This window comes from Charadrius vociferus, unplaced genomic scaffold (genome assembly GCF_000708025.1).
Source record: "Charadrius vociferus isolate BGI_N301 unplaced genomic scaffold, ASM70802v2 scaffold278, whole genome shotgun sequence".
Taxonomy (NCBI): Eukaryota; Metazoa; Chordata; class Aves; order Charadriiformes; family Charadriidae; genus Charadrius; species Charadrius vociferus.
Window position 1 is genome coordinate 1,050,187 of NW_009649705.1, and position 13,385 is coordinate 1,063,571.

Genomic DNA, 13,385 nt, shown 5'->3' on the forward strand with positions numbered 1-13,385 from the left:
TGTTCTTTTAGCCACCATGCTGAAAAATTCATGCCAAGATCTTAAAGTTACTTAATGTAGAAGGATGGAAAAGTGGAACCCAAAGTAAAGCATGTAGTGTTTAAATTTTAAAAATTGAATGGTTATTCAATTAACATAGTTTTAGCCAAAGCTCTGTGAAGTCTGTTTTTTAGGAGGATGAGAGTTTGATTCTGGTTTTATCGGAGAGCTCATCTTTCAGGATAAGTAAAATAATCCTGCTGATGCATTTTTGTTCTTCACTCAGCTGCTTATTAAGGAGCTGTATGAGATTGTAATGGAGCAAGGAGAAACAGTTTCAATTACCTGAAACAGTACATCTTCCTCAGTACATTCAAGACCTCAGCATATCTGTGTGCCTGACATTCGCAGAAACAAACTTGCGAAAGGACTGGTGATCTTTGAAAAACCCTCTGGAATCTAACTTTAGTTCCCTGAAATCTTAAATTTTAAAATCCCAAAGGTGCTTTTTTTATGATTCTTTCAATTTAATCTCATTTTGGCAGTGTTTATCTGGTGCCAAATTCTGCTTGACTTGTGAATTATGATCACAACACAATCTTTGAGCTAGATCAGTAGCACTGATAGATTTAAACAAAGGACATTCATGTCTGTCTTCTGTGCCTTTTTGTCAATAGGTATTGTCATAAGAATGATGTGTAGTTTCCTGTTGTTTTTAATCTGCTCAAACAGTAGAGCTTGATCTTCAGGGCAGAGTATATCTACATTGTTTGTTTGATATTCATATGGCTGCAAAAAAGATAAAAAGAATTTCTTGGAGGCTCTTGGTATTATCTGTGTTTTACTTGGTCTCTAGAAGGTGGTGCTAAGCCATCTCTTGTGCAAAGAGATTTTAGTACATTATTAATAATCATTCTGTGTCTTCCCTCAGGAGTTCAATTTAGAATAGGATAGATGCTTGTAGCAGAATATAAGGAAGAAACGGGTGAATGCAGAGGCTGCCTTTCCAGCAGTCTTCTCCAGCTTGACGTCAGCTATTTGCAGTACAGTCAAAAGAAGGCAAGACTCTTTTGGGTGGAAAGACTGTAAGAAATGCTTAGCTCTGAGCTGGGAATTAGACCCGCTTCAGTTGTTTCTCGAGCAGCGCTGTATATGACCAGCTCTCCCAATGAGCGTACAAAATCTGTCCTCATCGCCGAACGTTGCTGCTCTGTGCCCCAGTGAACTGCAAACTTGGATTTCCCAATTCAGTTGAGGGTCTGTGGGACTGTGGTTTACCAAAATTCCCATTAGCTGCGTGGTTTTAGACCCGCTTCAGTTGTTTAACGAGCACCGCTGTATATGACCAGCTCTCCCAATGAGCGTACAAAATCTGTCCTCATCGCCGAACGTTGCTGCTCTGTGCCCCAGTGAACTGCAAACTTGGATTTCCCAATTCAGTTGAGGGTCTGTGGGACTGTGGTTTACCAAAATTCCCATTAGAAAAGTCTTAGTGCCTTTTGTTCTATTTATTTTCTGTACCAGCTGAAAGCCTGTGTGCTTAACTTCTTCTTACCATCGTTTAATATACCCAAAAGATAAAATTGAAAATCCGTTAAGTTGAAAGAGCTGGTTTGACCTTACTGGTAGTAGCGCTCTTGGCTTTAACACTCTTAAATTATAACTGTGTAAAATATACATATTTGCTGTTGCCCAGCGTTTGGATGTTCAGCTTTTTTAACACTAACAAATTACAGTTTAAGAATCCCATCCAGTTTTCTCATACTTTACAGTATCCAAAATACAGGTGCCCCTAGAAGAAGTCAGTTTTGTTTAATTCCATATTGCACTACTTCAGTAGGAAATGAAAGCCTCTAAAAGCTGCCAAAACTTGCTGATAGGTTTGGTGCTTAATAACAAAATCTGTTAAATTCTACAGGTTTCCTTACACAAGGTTTCTTGCATGACAACTGAAACTGTGTTATTGCAAACTAACACGTGCTTTAGTTCCGGGATGAAAAATCATTGAAGTGCGTGCCTCACACTGTGTAAGAGGATGAGACAAGAGATGTTTGTAGAGCCAGGCGAAAAATTATCCAACCAAAAATACTTTTTACCATTTGTATTTTTTTTTCTACTTTGCTTCTTGCCTTAATAGCTTTTCTATGTAATCAAGTAGTATTTTGGACGATACTAAGTCCAGTGTGGAAGCTCAAGGTAGTCAGCTACTAACATCTTTGTTACTATGGATAACTGCCCATTTACTCTTACTCTAGTAGTCCAAAATCATTATGTAATTTGAAACAGAATTTTTGTATTTGGGAGGGGTAAATGCTAGCCTAACAAGGATATACTGTAGGGCTGACTTCATGTTCATTGGTTCATTTTTCTATGTTGAAATTTAACAGCTGTGCACGTTTATAACAGGCAAAATAGTGGGTGTTGTTCTATCCCATTCTTGACCCAGCTAACATTTGTCTTGGAGAAGGGGTTACAAGCTTTGGCGAGCTACTGCGTAAAACAGCTGTGCGATTTGTGAGTTTTTCTTATCTGCTTTAACTTCCAGATTCCACAGAGTTAATTGATAACATTTTGCTCACTTACGTGTAACTTCTCTGGAGTTTTTTTTTTTAGTCTGTGAACATTGTCTTGAAGTCATATCATTTGCACAGAATCTAAACATATGGCTCTGCCATCAGAAACTGTAGACTTTCATGTATTATTTCTTAAACGCTTCAACACGCTGTAAAAGTGTAGGTGTGCTTTTAGAGTTCAGTGTAATACCAGACATCTGTATTACATTGTACTTGTAGTAACTTTCTTAATATTTTAGCAAGAACCCACTTATTTTAATCATATTGAATATGTTTGTTTAATAAAACTGCTAGCAAAAAAAAAGAATGCTTACTAGGAAAGACGTGTATGGAAAAGTATCAGGAAGCAGTGGAAGAAGTGTAAGGTCAAGCATTCACATACAGATATTCTTAAAAATCTGGCATTAAAAAGTATTTGGATGTATTTGTAGACGTTTGGATAGAAAGCCAAAAAGAGTTTGCTTAATGACTTGAAAAATGTCTCTTGACTTTCAGCCTATGCTGGCATGGATAATTTTATTGCCATAAATGTGGAATAAATTCAACTTTGTTAAAAATTTCAAAGGGTAGATATTTACTGTTCAGTATGACCAAACATTTTTATGTGGGTTAGGCTAGAAGGCCTGATGCTGTCCCAGCTGAAGTTATGAAATCCCCACCAGCTCAGTGGGAGTTATATGGGTCTCCATGTAAATCTAAGTGAACTATGCTCAAAGACCAGCAGAAGAGTCTGTTATAATATCTGCTTTTCAAGATCAGTCAGGATGACCTGGGAAGACTTTAACTGCCCCGTCTGTTCTTTAGCTCTAAAGATAGTAAGAATATTCTTAAGAGGCATATAAAGGAACACACAGGACCAATTTATAGAAAAACAAACACTAAGACACAGTGATTTCTTGATTGCTATGTAAATTACTGCCGATATCTTAATTGCCGATTTAATGCTATGTTCAGCAAATGAGATTTCGTTCCTCAATGCAAAGCACTTCAAATATGTTTTTGTTATCACCAGGAGCCTTTTTTTTTTTGCATCTTCAGCCTTTTTTAGTAGTAAGCATACTATTTACAAATATACAACAATTCTAAATATGTTCTGACTTTTTTTTTAATTGAAGCCACTACCAAAAAACATGGTGTCAAGACTATGTGAGTCCAAAAAGGTGTGTGCTGCAGCTGATATGCAACTCCAGGTATGTTCTTGGCATTCTTAGTCTCTACTCTATGCAGAACTTACAGAACGTGTTTTAATTCTTGTAATTTTACCAAATTTTTATTTCAATGTAGGCACATTATCTAACTATATGGAAATTAGTGACAATTCACTCATTTTGATATTAATTTTCATGTTTGTTTTTGTGAACATATTCTGTGCTGTCTGCTTAAAGCTGAATGTCTGAATCTGTCAGAAAATACTGTGAAAATCACAGCTTTTGAAAATGACTGGATTATCAGAATTGTAGAACCAAATGTGGTTTAAGATTGAGTTCTTAAATTAATGGAATAATTTAAGGAGAACTTGCAGTAGAGGAAGTATTGCATACCTGTGGATCCTGCTGGAGTGTAGCAGGATTGAGACATACGGGCCACCTTAGTAAGATTAAACAGCTCGTTTATTTACTAGAATGTGATTTGAGCTCCTTGTCTTCTGTAGGTCGGGTATGAAAGTGGCAACTCGTTACTGCCATCACAATTGGTGGCTGAGCTACAAGGCTGTAAGACTTCTATTGCACAGTGTTAGGAGCAGTAATTAAATTCATAAACCTTTATTTTCTGTGGGTGGATATGACTGATCAGCCATTCCCATAAACAATCACTGTTGCTTTTCCTCAAAGGAAGTAAAGGAAATTAGGGTTCTAAAATGGGTATTAAGGTTTTTTCAGTCCTGCAACAGCAGTTCTCACATGTGAGCAGTAGCATTAGCATCCAGCCAAGTGTTTTTACAGTGAGATTTTGGCTGCACGTAGTATGCTACAAGTTTCTGCTGTGTGATTTTTTGTGATTTCATTTTCTTCTTTGTTTTGACTTCAGCCAGACGCATATATTTTTTCGTTTTACGGCTGATGCAGTGTTTAGGTGAGATAGATAACTCTGCTAGTACTTTAATAAAGGGTAGTAATTTTTTTTTGAGATGTGGAAAGAAACAAATTTAAAGATCAGATCTTTGTAATTCTTCACTTTGAAAAGTGCCCAAATGATTGCAACCCTGCCTACAAACATGAGCTGTGCTGCTTAACTGAAGTTGATTTAAAAGAAAAACTTAGTTAAATATTTGCAGTTTGCTGTGTGCTGTTATTTACAGTGATTTAAAACCAATCAGAATACTGGAGTGTGGACCTGTAAACGTGTATGTGTCAGTTACACTAATCAAAACCAGACTTAACACTGTTTTCAGTGTATACATATATTTTTCATTCGTTAAACTTAACAGATTTTTGAATTACGCTTTCAGTTCAACGCTGGCTGTCAGTGGCCAGTGTTGGCTGTGCAGGAGGTGTGAACAAGGACAGTGCTACCTGTGGCTATACCTCCGTGACATCTCTGCAGGTCTGATTTTGAAATGCACATTCCTGGTTCTGAAAGGTTCTCATATAGAGATAGCTGAGAATCCAGAAAGAATGTGGGCAAGAATATAATTAATTCATATAGGAGGTTTTTTGGGGAAAAAACCAATCTGGATTGAAATTAAATTTATACTGAGAATGCTTAGTGCTGGACCTCTACTCATGAGGCCCACCAACATAGAATAATTTGCCAATGCACAGACTGGTAACCACCAAAGTGATGATCAAGTGCTTTCACATGCACCCGTTCTTTTCTGGTGTGTCCATAACAGCTATCTGACAGATTTCCTTTCAACTTTTAATATGTATTTGCTATAATCTTGTCAATGTTTGGGACCAAATTCACAGTGTGGGGGCTAAATGGACTTGAATACCAAGAACACTGTAAGTCACATGTGACATGACCTCCCTGTCCTGTCGTGGGGCAGATGGTGTACTCCAGAAGTAAGTCAAGGAGGGATCATTGCATCGGTCCCATGGGGTGGGCTGTGCAATCCCCCCTGCCACTGTTGGCCCTCAGCTGCTCCTGGGGTCTCAGTAGGGTCCGTCCTGGAGTGACTCCAGACCTCATAGCTTTAGAACACCCAGTTCTGGTGGGCTCAGATTCCTGCGGGTGCCTAATGATTGACTGTTGCTGGCAATGATGCAGTGATTAAGCAGGCTGCTTGCCCTCAAATTACTCTTGTGTAACTAATGTTCAACCACTCTCAACCCGTGCCAAATGACCACAGTGCCACACTGGATAATATTATTCATTTCCTACTTTCAACACCATATTTTTGAAGATTCCAAATGTAATACCCACAGAAGTATGCACTCATTTCAAAGACACAGCCTGACAGAGCCATTCTGTTTATTAATTCAGAAAAAATGTCCCAGAGAAGTTGACTGCATGACAAATATAAAGTTCATACGTTCCTTTGTAGAAGTGTGTATTGTTACTCATGCAGATTTAAAAATACAGTAATCCATTGAAGAAAATTGTATATTTTAATCTGCAGATGCCAACGTATATATATACTACTAATGTAGATACCTGAAAAAACTGTAAATGATAACTCTAATACCTTTCCATCAGACTTTGCAAAGAGTATATTCTGTATGGATGACTAGATGCTATGTAGGCCATATTTGACCTTTAAAAGAAAGAAAAATGCTGACAAATTTTCCAGCAGTGTGGAAAATGCATGAAGGTTCTTTTGAGTTCTGTTCAGAAAATAAGTCTATTGGCATGTGAAAACAAGAAATGATGCTGGATGCTGTTTTTTCATCATAACTATAATACCTCTGCATTTTCTTCCAGCTCATATAATCGGGTACTCGAGAGGAAAGACAGGAGAATCTCATAAGGCTTTTGCCATGCAGATTGAGTCCCAGAGTCTTTCAGCCAGTAGTAACTTCACTGGAAAATGCATAACTGTTTACATAGTAATGCTATTAAGCAGACAAGGAGCTAGAAAAAAATGGAATCAAGTGAAACTAATAAATGCCAGTGTCAGTAGAAAATAGAGAGATGGTATGAAGGTAGATAACTATTTGATGGCCTTTTTCTATTTTTAGGTCTTTTGGGAAATGTGTTTTACTGAAATTAGAAATTATCTTCTAGCTACTGCTTAATATTAAGTGTTAACATGCTCCTCAGCTGTATCACCTAAAATCCTGTGGTCCTGGGTTGTGTCTCCCTTTCTCATTTCAAAGGCCTGTGTAAACACACAGAACTGTGGTTTGTAGATGGGAATGCTTATGGCTATAAAGTTCATCCAAGTTTATTTTCAGGGATGTTTTTTTTTTTTTTTAACTATGCTGTCCAGGTGGCCTGGCTCATAGCTTGCTTCCCACGCTTTACATGTGCCAGGATCGGGGGAAAGCTTATGGCTGGCTTCAGTGACTCATTTCCCTATTACCACGTTGTTCTTCAGGCAGTCCATTACACTGGCCTTCAGCTAACATTTCCCCACTGCCTAGCTGGGAGTTGAGTTTTTGCTCCAGCTCCCTGACCACAAACTACTTTACTCCAAGTTTTTCTTAAGAGGAGGTCCACTGCAGTGCAGTCCACTGCATCTTGTGAGGAACACTGAAGAGAACTGCAAACAGGTCCTAACAAAACTGGGAGACAGGAAAAAGAGAATCAAGGCTGGGCTGAAGCAGAATGCTAAAGTTTATTGTCAGATGCTGAAGTTCCTCATGTTTGGTGTGGGTTTTTTTGAGAGGAGAGGGACGTTGGTGTGAAATGACTCCTGCAGGGTCACAAAGGCCTGTGATGACAAGAGAAAGTGAGTTTTCTAGGACTGTTACATCAGGTAATTTTCAGATCTGTTCATGGTACTTACTGTTGGTAATATTCTCAGTCACCCTTGCTTCCACAAAAGCTGGAGCTTTTGTTAAACTTTGGTAAAATATGGACTGGGATTCTAGGCACGAGCTCTAAGGATGAAAAGTACTAGCAAAGGCATTGCAAAACTTCTTTCTCTGCTAAGATAAGAGTAAAAAATATTGTAGTTTTTGCAGTCTAGTATAGGTCTTTCTTTAGATTTTTAGTTTTTCATGTTATCAATATACTGGAAAATTTAAAATACCCCTGCAAAGTTTGGTTTTGAAAAATAAAGCACTCGTTTGCCATTTGGTGCAGTGTATTCATGGAGTTACCTCTGAACAGACATTTGCTGCCTACTCTGGGTTTGTAGATGGGTGATGTTAAGCGCTTGCATCTCTTGTTCAATGTTGCTATCTGGGACACAAAACTTGTCATTAATGGCTGATTGTGCAAGTTTAGGTCTTACTGACCTCTTTTCTCCTGATTAGCCATGTAGGAAGCAAGCAGAAAATTCAAGAGTAGCTCCTGCAAGTCATGGCTTCTTCACCCCTCTCCTTATAACCTTCAGTTTTTTTAAACTTTTATGTTTATCTTTTGTCAACAAGCACTGAGAAAGGATTTATCTAGATTCTATATGTTAGAAGACACTTTATTCAGACAGAATTAATACGGTCCTTTAGAAACAGTCACAATTTTGGTGCAAGTGTGTTGTATCCAGACCAAATAAAATAAATTCTGAATTCTGATAAATTAGTAAAGAGTTCAGAGTGGTTTTGTACCCAAATTTCATAATAAGGAATCTTTTCACAGGTTGAGGGCGTTGTGTTACTCAGATTGCATAAAACATCCATTCTCCATGGATGGAGAATGCCTCCAAACAGCCTTTTCTCTATAAAATTTCTGTATTTTGTGGTTATAATTCCTAAAACTGTGTGTTTATCTCATTGGGAAAGCTATTGCAGTGTCCCCGGGAGTGTGACTGGGCCTGAATCTATAGCCAAATTATTTGCTTCATCCCTTGCACAAAAGCTTTTTACCATCAATTTTCCTATGAAATGTGTCTACCACAGGGTGGCCTGACCTGAACACTTGGGTTTAAATATCTGGATCCACCAAACTTCTCAAAAAATACCTTGTGTAGCACAACAGTGGGTGTCCTCTTCTTCTGCCTTTCCTGCACTTCCATTGGATAAGAAATCTTCATATTTAAAAAAATTAATGCTGCAGTTTTTTTCAGTGATGGCACCCACTGAGCCTTGGCACTGTCTTCTATCCATGCCTACTTCATGTTTGCTGTTGAATTGGCAGATACTCTGCTTTGGTAGCTTTGCTTGAAAAGCCTTTTTATTGGTACTGCTTTCTTCATCTCCAAACACCTCCGTAATTCAGTCATGCACCTGCGTTCTGCTGCAGTTCGCGTGCTTTGGCACAAAAATTGCCTATGAACCAGCTCTTACCTCTGGCAAAATACCCTCTTGCTGCAGTCTGATCTCAGGCTGAGCTTACATGGCAGCAATTTATTGCTCTGATTGCGAGAGCTAAAATAAAAGAAGCATCTGCCTTAGCACTACACTGTTTGAGCGCTGTAGCAGAAGCTCAGGGGCATCAGCAGCTCTGCGTGCAACTTCTTAGGTTCCCTGCCGCAACTTGCCCCTGCAGGCGTGATGTGTTCTCATGGCCGCAGTGCGCATCATGGAACAAGTTATTTTGCTGTGTCCACTCAAATAACTAAGTCTTTTTTATTAAATCTGTTTAAAAATACTATTTTTGAAAAGGGGAATTGCTGGAGGGCTTCAGGGTCAGGTTTTAATTTTATTTAAAAATGCAAGCAATTTAGCACTGCCAGTGTTCTCAGTGACCTAAACACAGATTTGTGATCGGTCACAATGGTGGTGGTTGGCATACTCCAAACCCCTGTTTTCTCCTTGTATGTTATACCAAAACCAGAAGATTTACAAAACCATATATATTTAAACTCTTCCCTCTCCCTATTCTTTCTCTCCCATTCTTTTCTATTTGTCTGGTTTGGTTGTCAAATGCCAGTGCCACGTGCCAAAGACAAACATGTATTTTATCTTTTCAGGTATTTTATGCTGCCTTGGACCAAATCTACCATGGGAAACATCCTCTAAAAAAGTCAACCACAGAACTTTTAAAGGAAACACAGGAAAAAGTTTATGGATTGCCATATGTACCTAATACAGTGAGTAGAAACATAGTGATTGTATAAGCTACACCTTTTCTTTGACAGCATATTAATACCCCTACGCCTCCTTGCCCCTTGCCCCACACACTCATATGCTTATTGTTGTATTTTTGTGTTGAAAGAGTTTTCTTTCCATCAGCCACTTTATCCGGAGAGTATGGTGTTGGAAATTTTCAGCTAAAAATCAAAATTCAATTGATGTACCCATTTTTGTAGAGGTGTAGTCTTGTCATGCTGAACGTGATTACTTCTGATTTTCTTATTAAGGAAGGCACTGGAAATGATATATTAGAAAGAGGTTTTATTCCAGCTTTGCAAAGGACTGTTTGTAAAAGGCAACAAAACACTGTGCTGGATGTTGGTGTTTGCATACTGTCAGTGTCAGCATGTGAGCGCAAGCCATCGTGAAGTAGGGCTTCGAAGTGAGTTTTTCTCACTATGCTGCTATGACCTTTGGCACATCAGTTATTTATCCTTTCATGTGTTACCTGAAAGTGTTAAAGCCTTGAGTTCTACTGAGCTACGTAATTTTGATCTTCATCGTGACTAGTCTTGTGTTTGTTCTGTACTTCAAATGACATCCAAAGGTGCAGTGTGCCTAGATGGTAGTCGTGGGATTTCCTGGGCTGTCTGGAGCTGAATTCCTAGCCAGAGCATGGTCACTGTTTGACACTTTGATCAGAATACCCAGATCCTTTCTCTGCACCTCAGGAAATGGACTTCTATCCTTAGCAAAAATGTAACTTTCGTCCTCTGAGAAGTGTATTAGCAGATCCATGCTTCAGCCCTTTCCTCATTGAAGCTGTACTGCCTCTGCTGGCCTGCCAAAGCCAGAGAAGTGGAAGTGAGATGCCTGCAGAATACGGTATCTGACTTCTTAGCATTTGTGTAACTGTTGTTTTACGCTGTTCCTCCGCAGGTGTTAGTTAGCCAGTGAATGGAACAGTTTTTCACTGCTTTGAAAGTTAGCCTGCATTTTTTGTTTCATTTAAAATATTTTTTATTTTGCTGTTAGCTTCAAAAGAGTGTAATACCTTGTAGTGAGCATAGCCTCAATATGAAGAGGGACAGCAAGTTTTGGCCTAGAACTTCATCTCAGCAAAATGTACTGTGAACTTTTGAATTGTCAGAATGTCTTTGTTCTTTACATTTATTGAATGTAGAATTACTGTTTGTCAGGTCAAGAACTGTGGTACAATCTAAATTTCAGTAAAACTTAGTGAAAAATTACATCAGAAGAACGTTAGCACTCTATAGAGTAGTTAATATCTGTAATTTGGCTTGCTGTCCTTTGCTGCTCTTTCTTCTGAACTTAAGATATGTTCTCAGTTTAATTTGTAGTCCAGATAAAAAGACAAACGTCTCTCAAATAAATGTTGCGGTTTTTTTAAGTGAAGAGAGTATATTCCTTCCTTTCATTTAATTTCAGAGCTGGACATTGAAATATAGTAAGAGGCCAGCTTTTATTTTCATCTGTCATTTGGCTGGCAGAGAAAACTAAGTATTTTGATAATTTTCATTTCATCTGCTCTCTGTAGGTTTAGATTCAATTACGAATTGCTGAGTCAGGCTTGTATATCTTAAGTTAGTGGCGTTGGGTAAAAGTCGTTCTTCCTTAGTGAAGATCCTAACTGCATTAATGTGATTTTTTGTAGTACCATTGTCTGTCAGGGCTGCACAAGTATCCATTATTATCTCTTCCTGATAAAACTTAATTCCCTCTTACTGCTCTTGACAGGCAAGTAAAATTAGTAAATATCCTCTGAATATACTTGGGCTTCAGTCCCATTGTGCAGACTCATTTTCTGAGGTAGAGCCACAGCATGTATCTTCAGCAGATGAATTTCTGTCTTTCTGAGGAACAGCTCTGGTAATGGGACATTTGTATGCATCTTTTTGTTATAGTACTTTCAAAATGAGGCACATAAACTACCCCTAATAAATAAATGCTGCCATACCTATGTGGTGATGCCTGCTTTAAGGTAAACTAAAGCGTCATCCTCAGCAAATATCCTGTCTTACTTGCCAACAGTAGGAGGGATGGCGGGAAGAAAATCCTATTGAAGTCTGTATTTGTCATTCAAACAGGTTTTACACTGGAGCAGTTGGCACTGCATGCAGTAGTGTTTACATTGGCTGCGTTGACACAGGCGGTCACAGAAGCGAGTGCCACATGCCAGGCAGAAAGGAAAGATGGAGCAAAAACTGTAGACAGACAGAAGCGTAGAGAAACAGCAGTCCACAAGACTTTGTTTTCCTGAAGAATGCAAATCTCAGCTTCTGGCTGGCCATTGCTTATCTGTTCAAAAGTACACAGGGTTTGCTGCTGGCTCCTGGAGGATGAAGTTCCACTGGGATTTCTTTGGTCTATTACTGAATCCAGAAGCTGACAACTGCCAGGCAGGGGGCAAGGAAATGGATCTGCCTGTTTTTGTAGTGTCTGGAGGTTTTGTTGCCAGAGGAAATCTGTGTTACTGAGTTTGGAAAATGAATAGAAATTTTGCGCAGGCTGGATTCTTCCTTTTGACCGTTCTAAGAAAGCAAGATAAACTAAATAATAATGACCACGCATTTTCCTGCCAGTTCTTCCTAAATATACTTGGTGTCAAAATCTGTGCACTGTGGGGAATTCGGTACTCTGCTTTTGCTCCAAACTTTTCTTCAAATCATAGCTTATTTCTCATGTCTTGTGAAGCCAGTTTCCATTTACTGTGACCTGCCTTTCAATTGATTATATTGTCTTTTAGAGTATCCCTCCTGGTCTCTTCTACCTTTGTCTCCAGGATGCCCAAAGAGACTTTTTAAAAAAGTATCAGGTGGCCCTTTGATCCACCTGAGATGTGATCAAAGTTTCTCCCCGTGATTGTTGCTTAGTCCCCTGCCTGTCCCCCCAAGTTCAGACTTGAAAACTACTTTCCTTTGAGACAGTCATCAAAACTTAATGATACCCCATTGTTAGTCCTGCGCCAAGCATAATAATTCCTATCTCCTGCTGTGGGTTTCGGTTCAATATGGAAACAAAAAATGAGACACAGGGTAAACAGGCTCTGTGTTGATAGGGGAGATTGCAGCCTCCTGCAGTTAGAGGAAAGAGCTCCCAATAATGAAGTGGTTTTACAATAAGCACCAGCTGTTGAAATGATCATACCTGAATTTTAGTTGTGAAAATTTGAATGAGTTTGAATTATTGATTCTTAATATAAAAAAATTGTTATGGACTTACACATTAATTGTCTGTCCGTCATAGTAATCTTCCTTCCTAATCTGGAATTTTGATGGGAGATGCTGGTTTGACTTGTGACTGTGAGGAAAAATGGTTTTGAAGAGTGAGGCACGGGGAATCTGGGTTCTTTTTTAGATCGCTGCCAAATTGTCCGTTTTGCATTTTTTAAAATTATGTGGCCTTCCAGTAAGCTTTTCTTCTAGAAACAGAAGAACTCTCGTGAAGTACTAGAATACAACGTGCAATGTTGGAATTAACCCACTCACATCATTATGATTACATTTGATAGGAGGGAACATGTTGCTATGTAGGGACCCCTTTGATATTTTTTGGAACACTATATAATTTGCTATATACCTTTTGCTCTAGCAAGTTAAGTACATATTAGTTCAGAAGAACCACCTCTACTGGTGGCCTAAAATTTACATCAGGTGACAGGTTTAATTATGCCTATGTATTTTTTTCCAGAGTGCAGGTTTCTTTGGCAGTATGAGAAGTTCTTAATGGCATATGGTTGCTAGTGATCGGA

At 38.7% G+C, this 13,385-nt stretch overlaps 1 protein-coding gene across 1 annotated transcript in view; it reads left to right on the forward strand.

Moving 5' to 3' along the window:
- Nucleotides 1-13,385, forward strand: part of MIPEP (mitochondrial intermediate peptidase) — a 77,875-nt gene that overhangs the window by 43,173 nt on the left and 21,317 nt on the right. Inside the window, exons 15-16 of the mRNA XM_009890643.1 lie at nucleotides 3,668-3,742; nucleotides 9,511-9,630. Of these exons, the coding sequence (XP_009888945.1) occupies nucleotides 3,668-3,742; nucleotides 9,511-9,630 (195 nt within the window). The remainder of the gene's footprint in view (nucleotides 1-3,667; nucleotides 3,743-9,510; nucleotides 9,631-13,385) is intronic.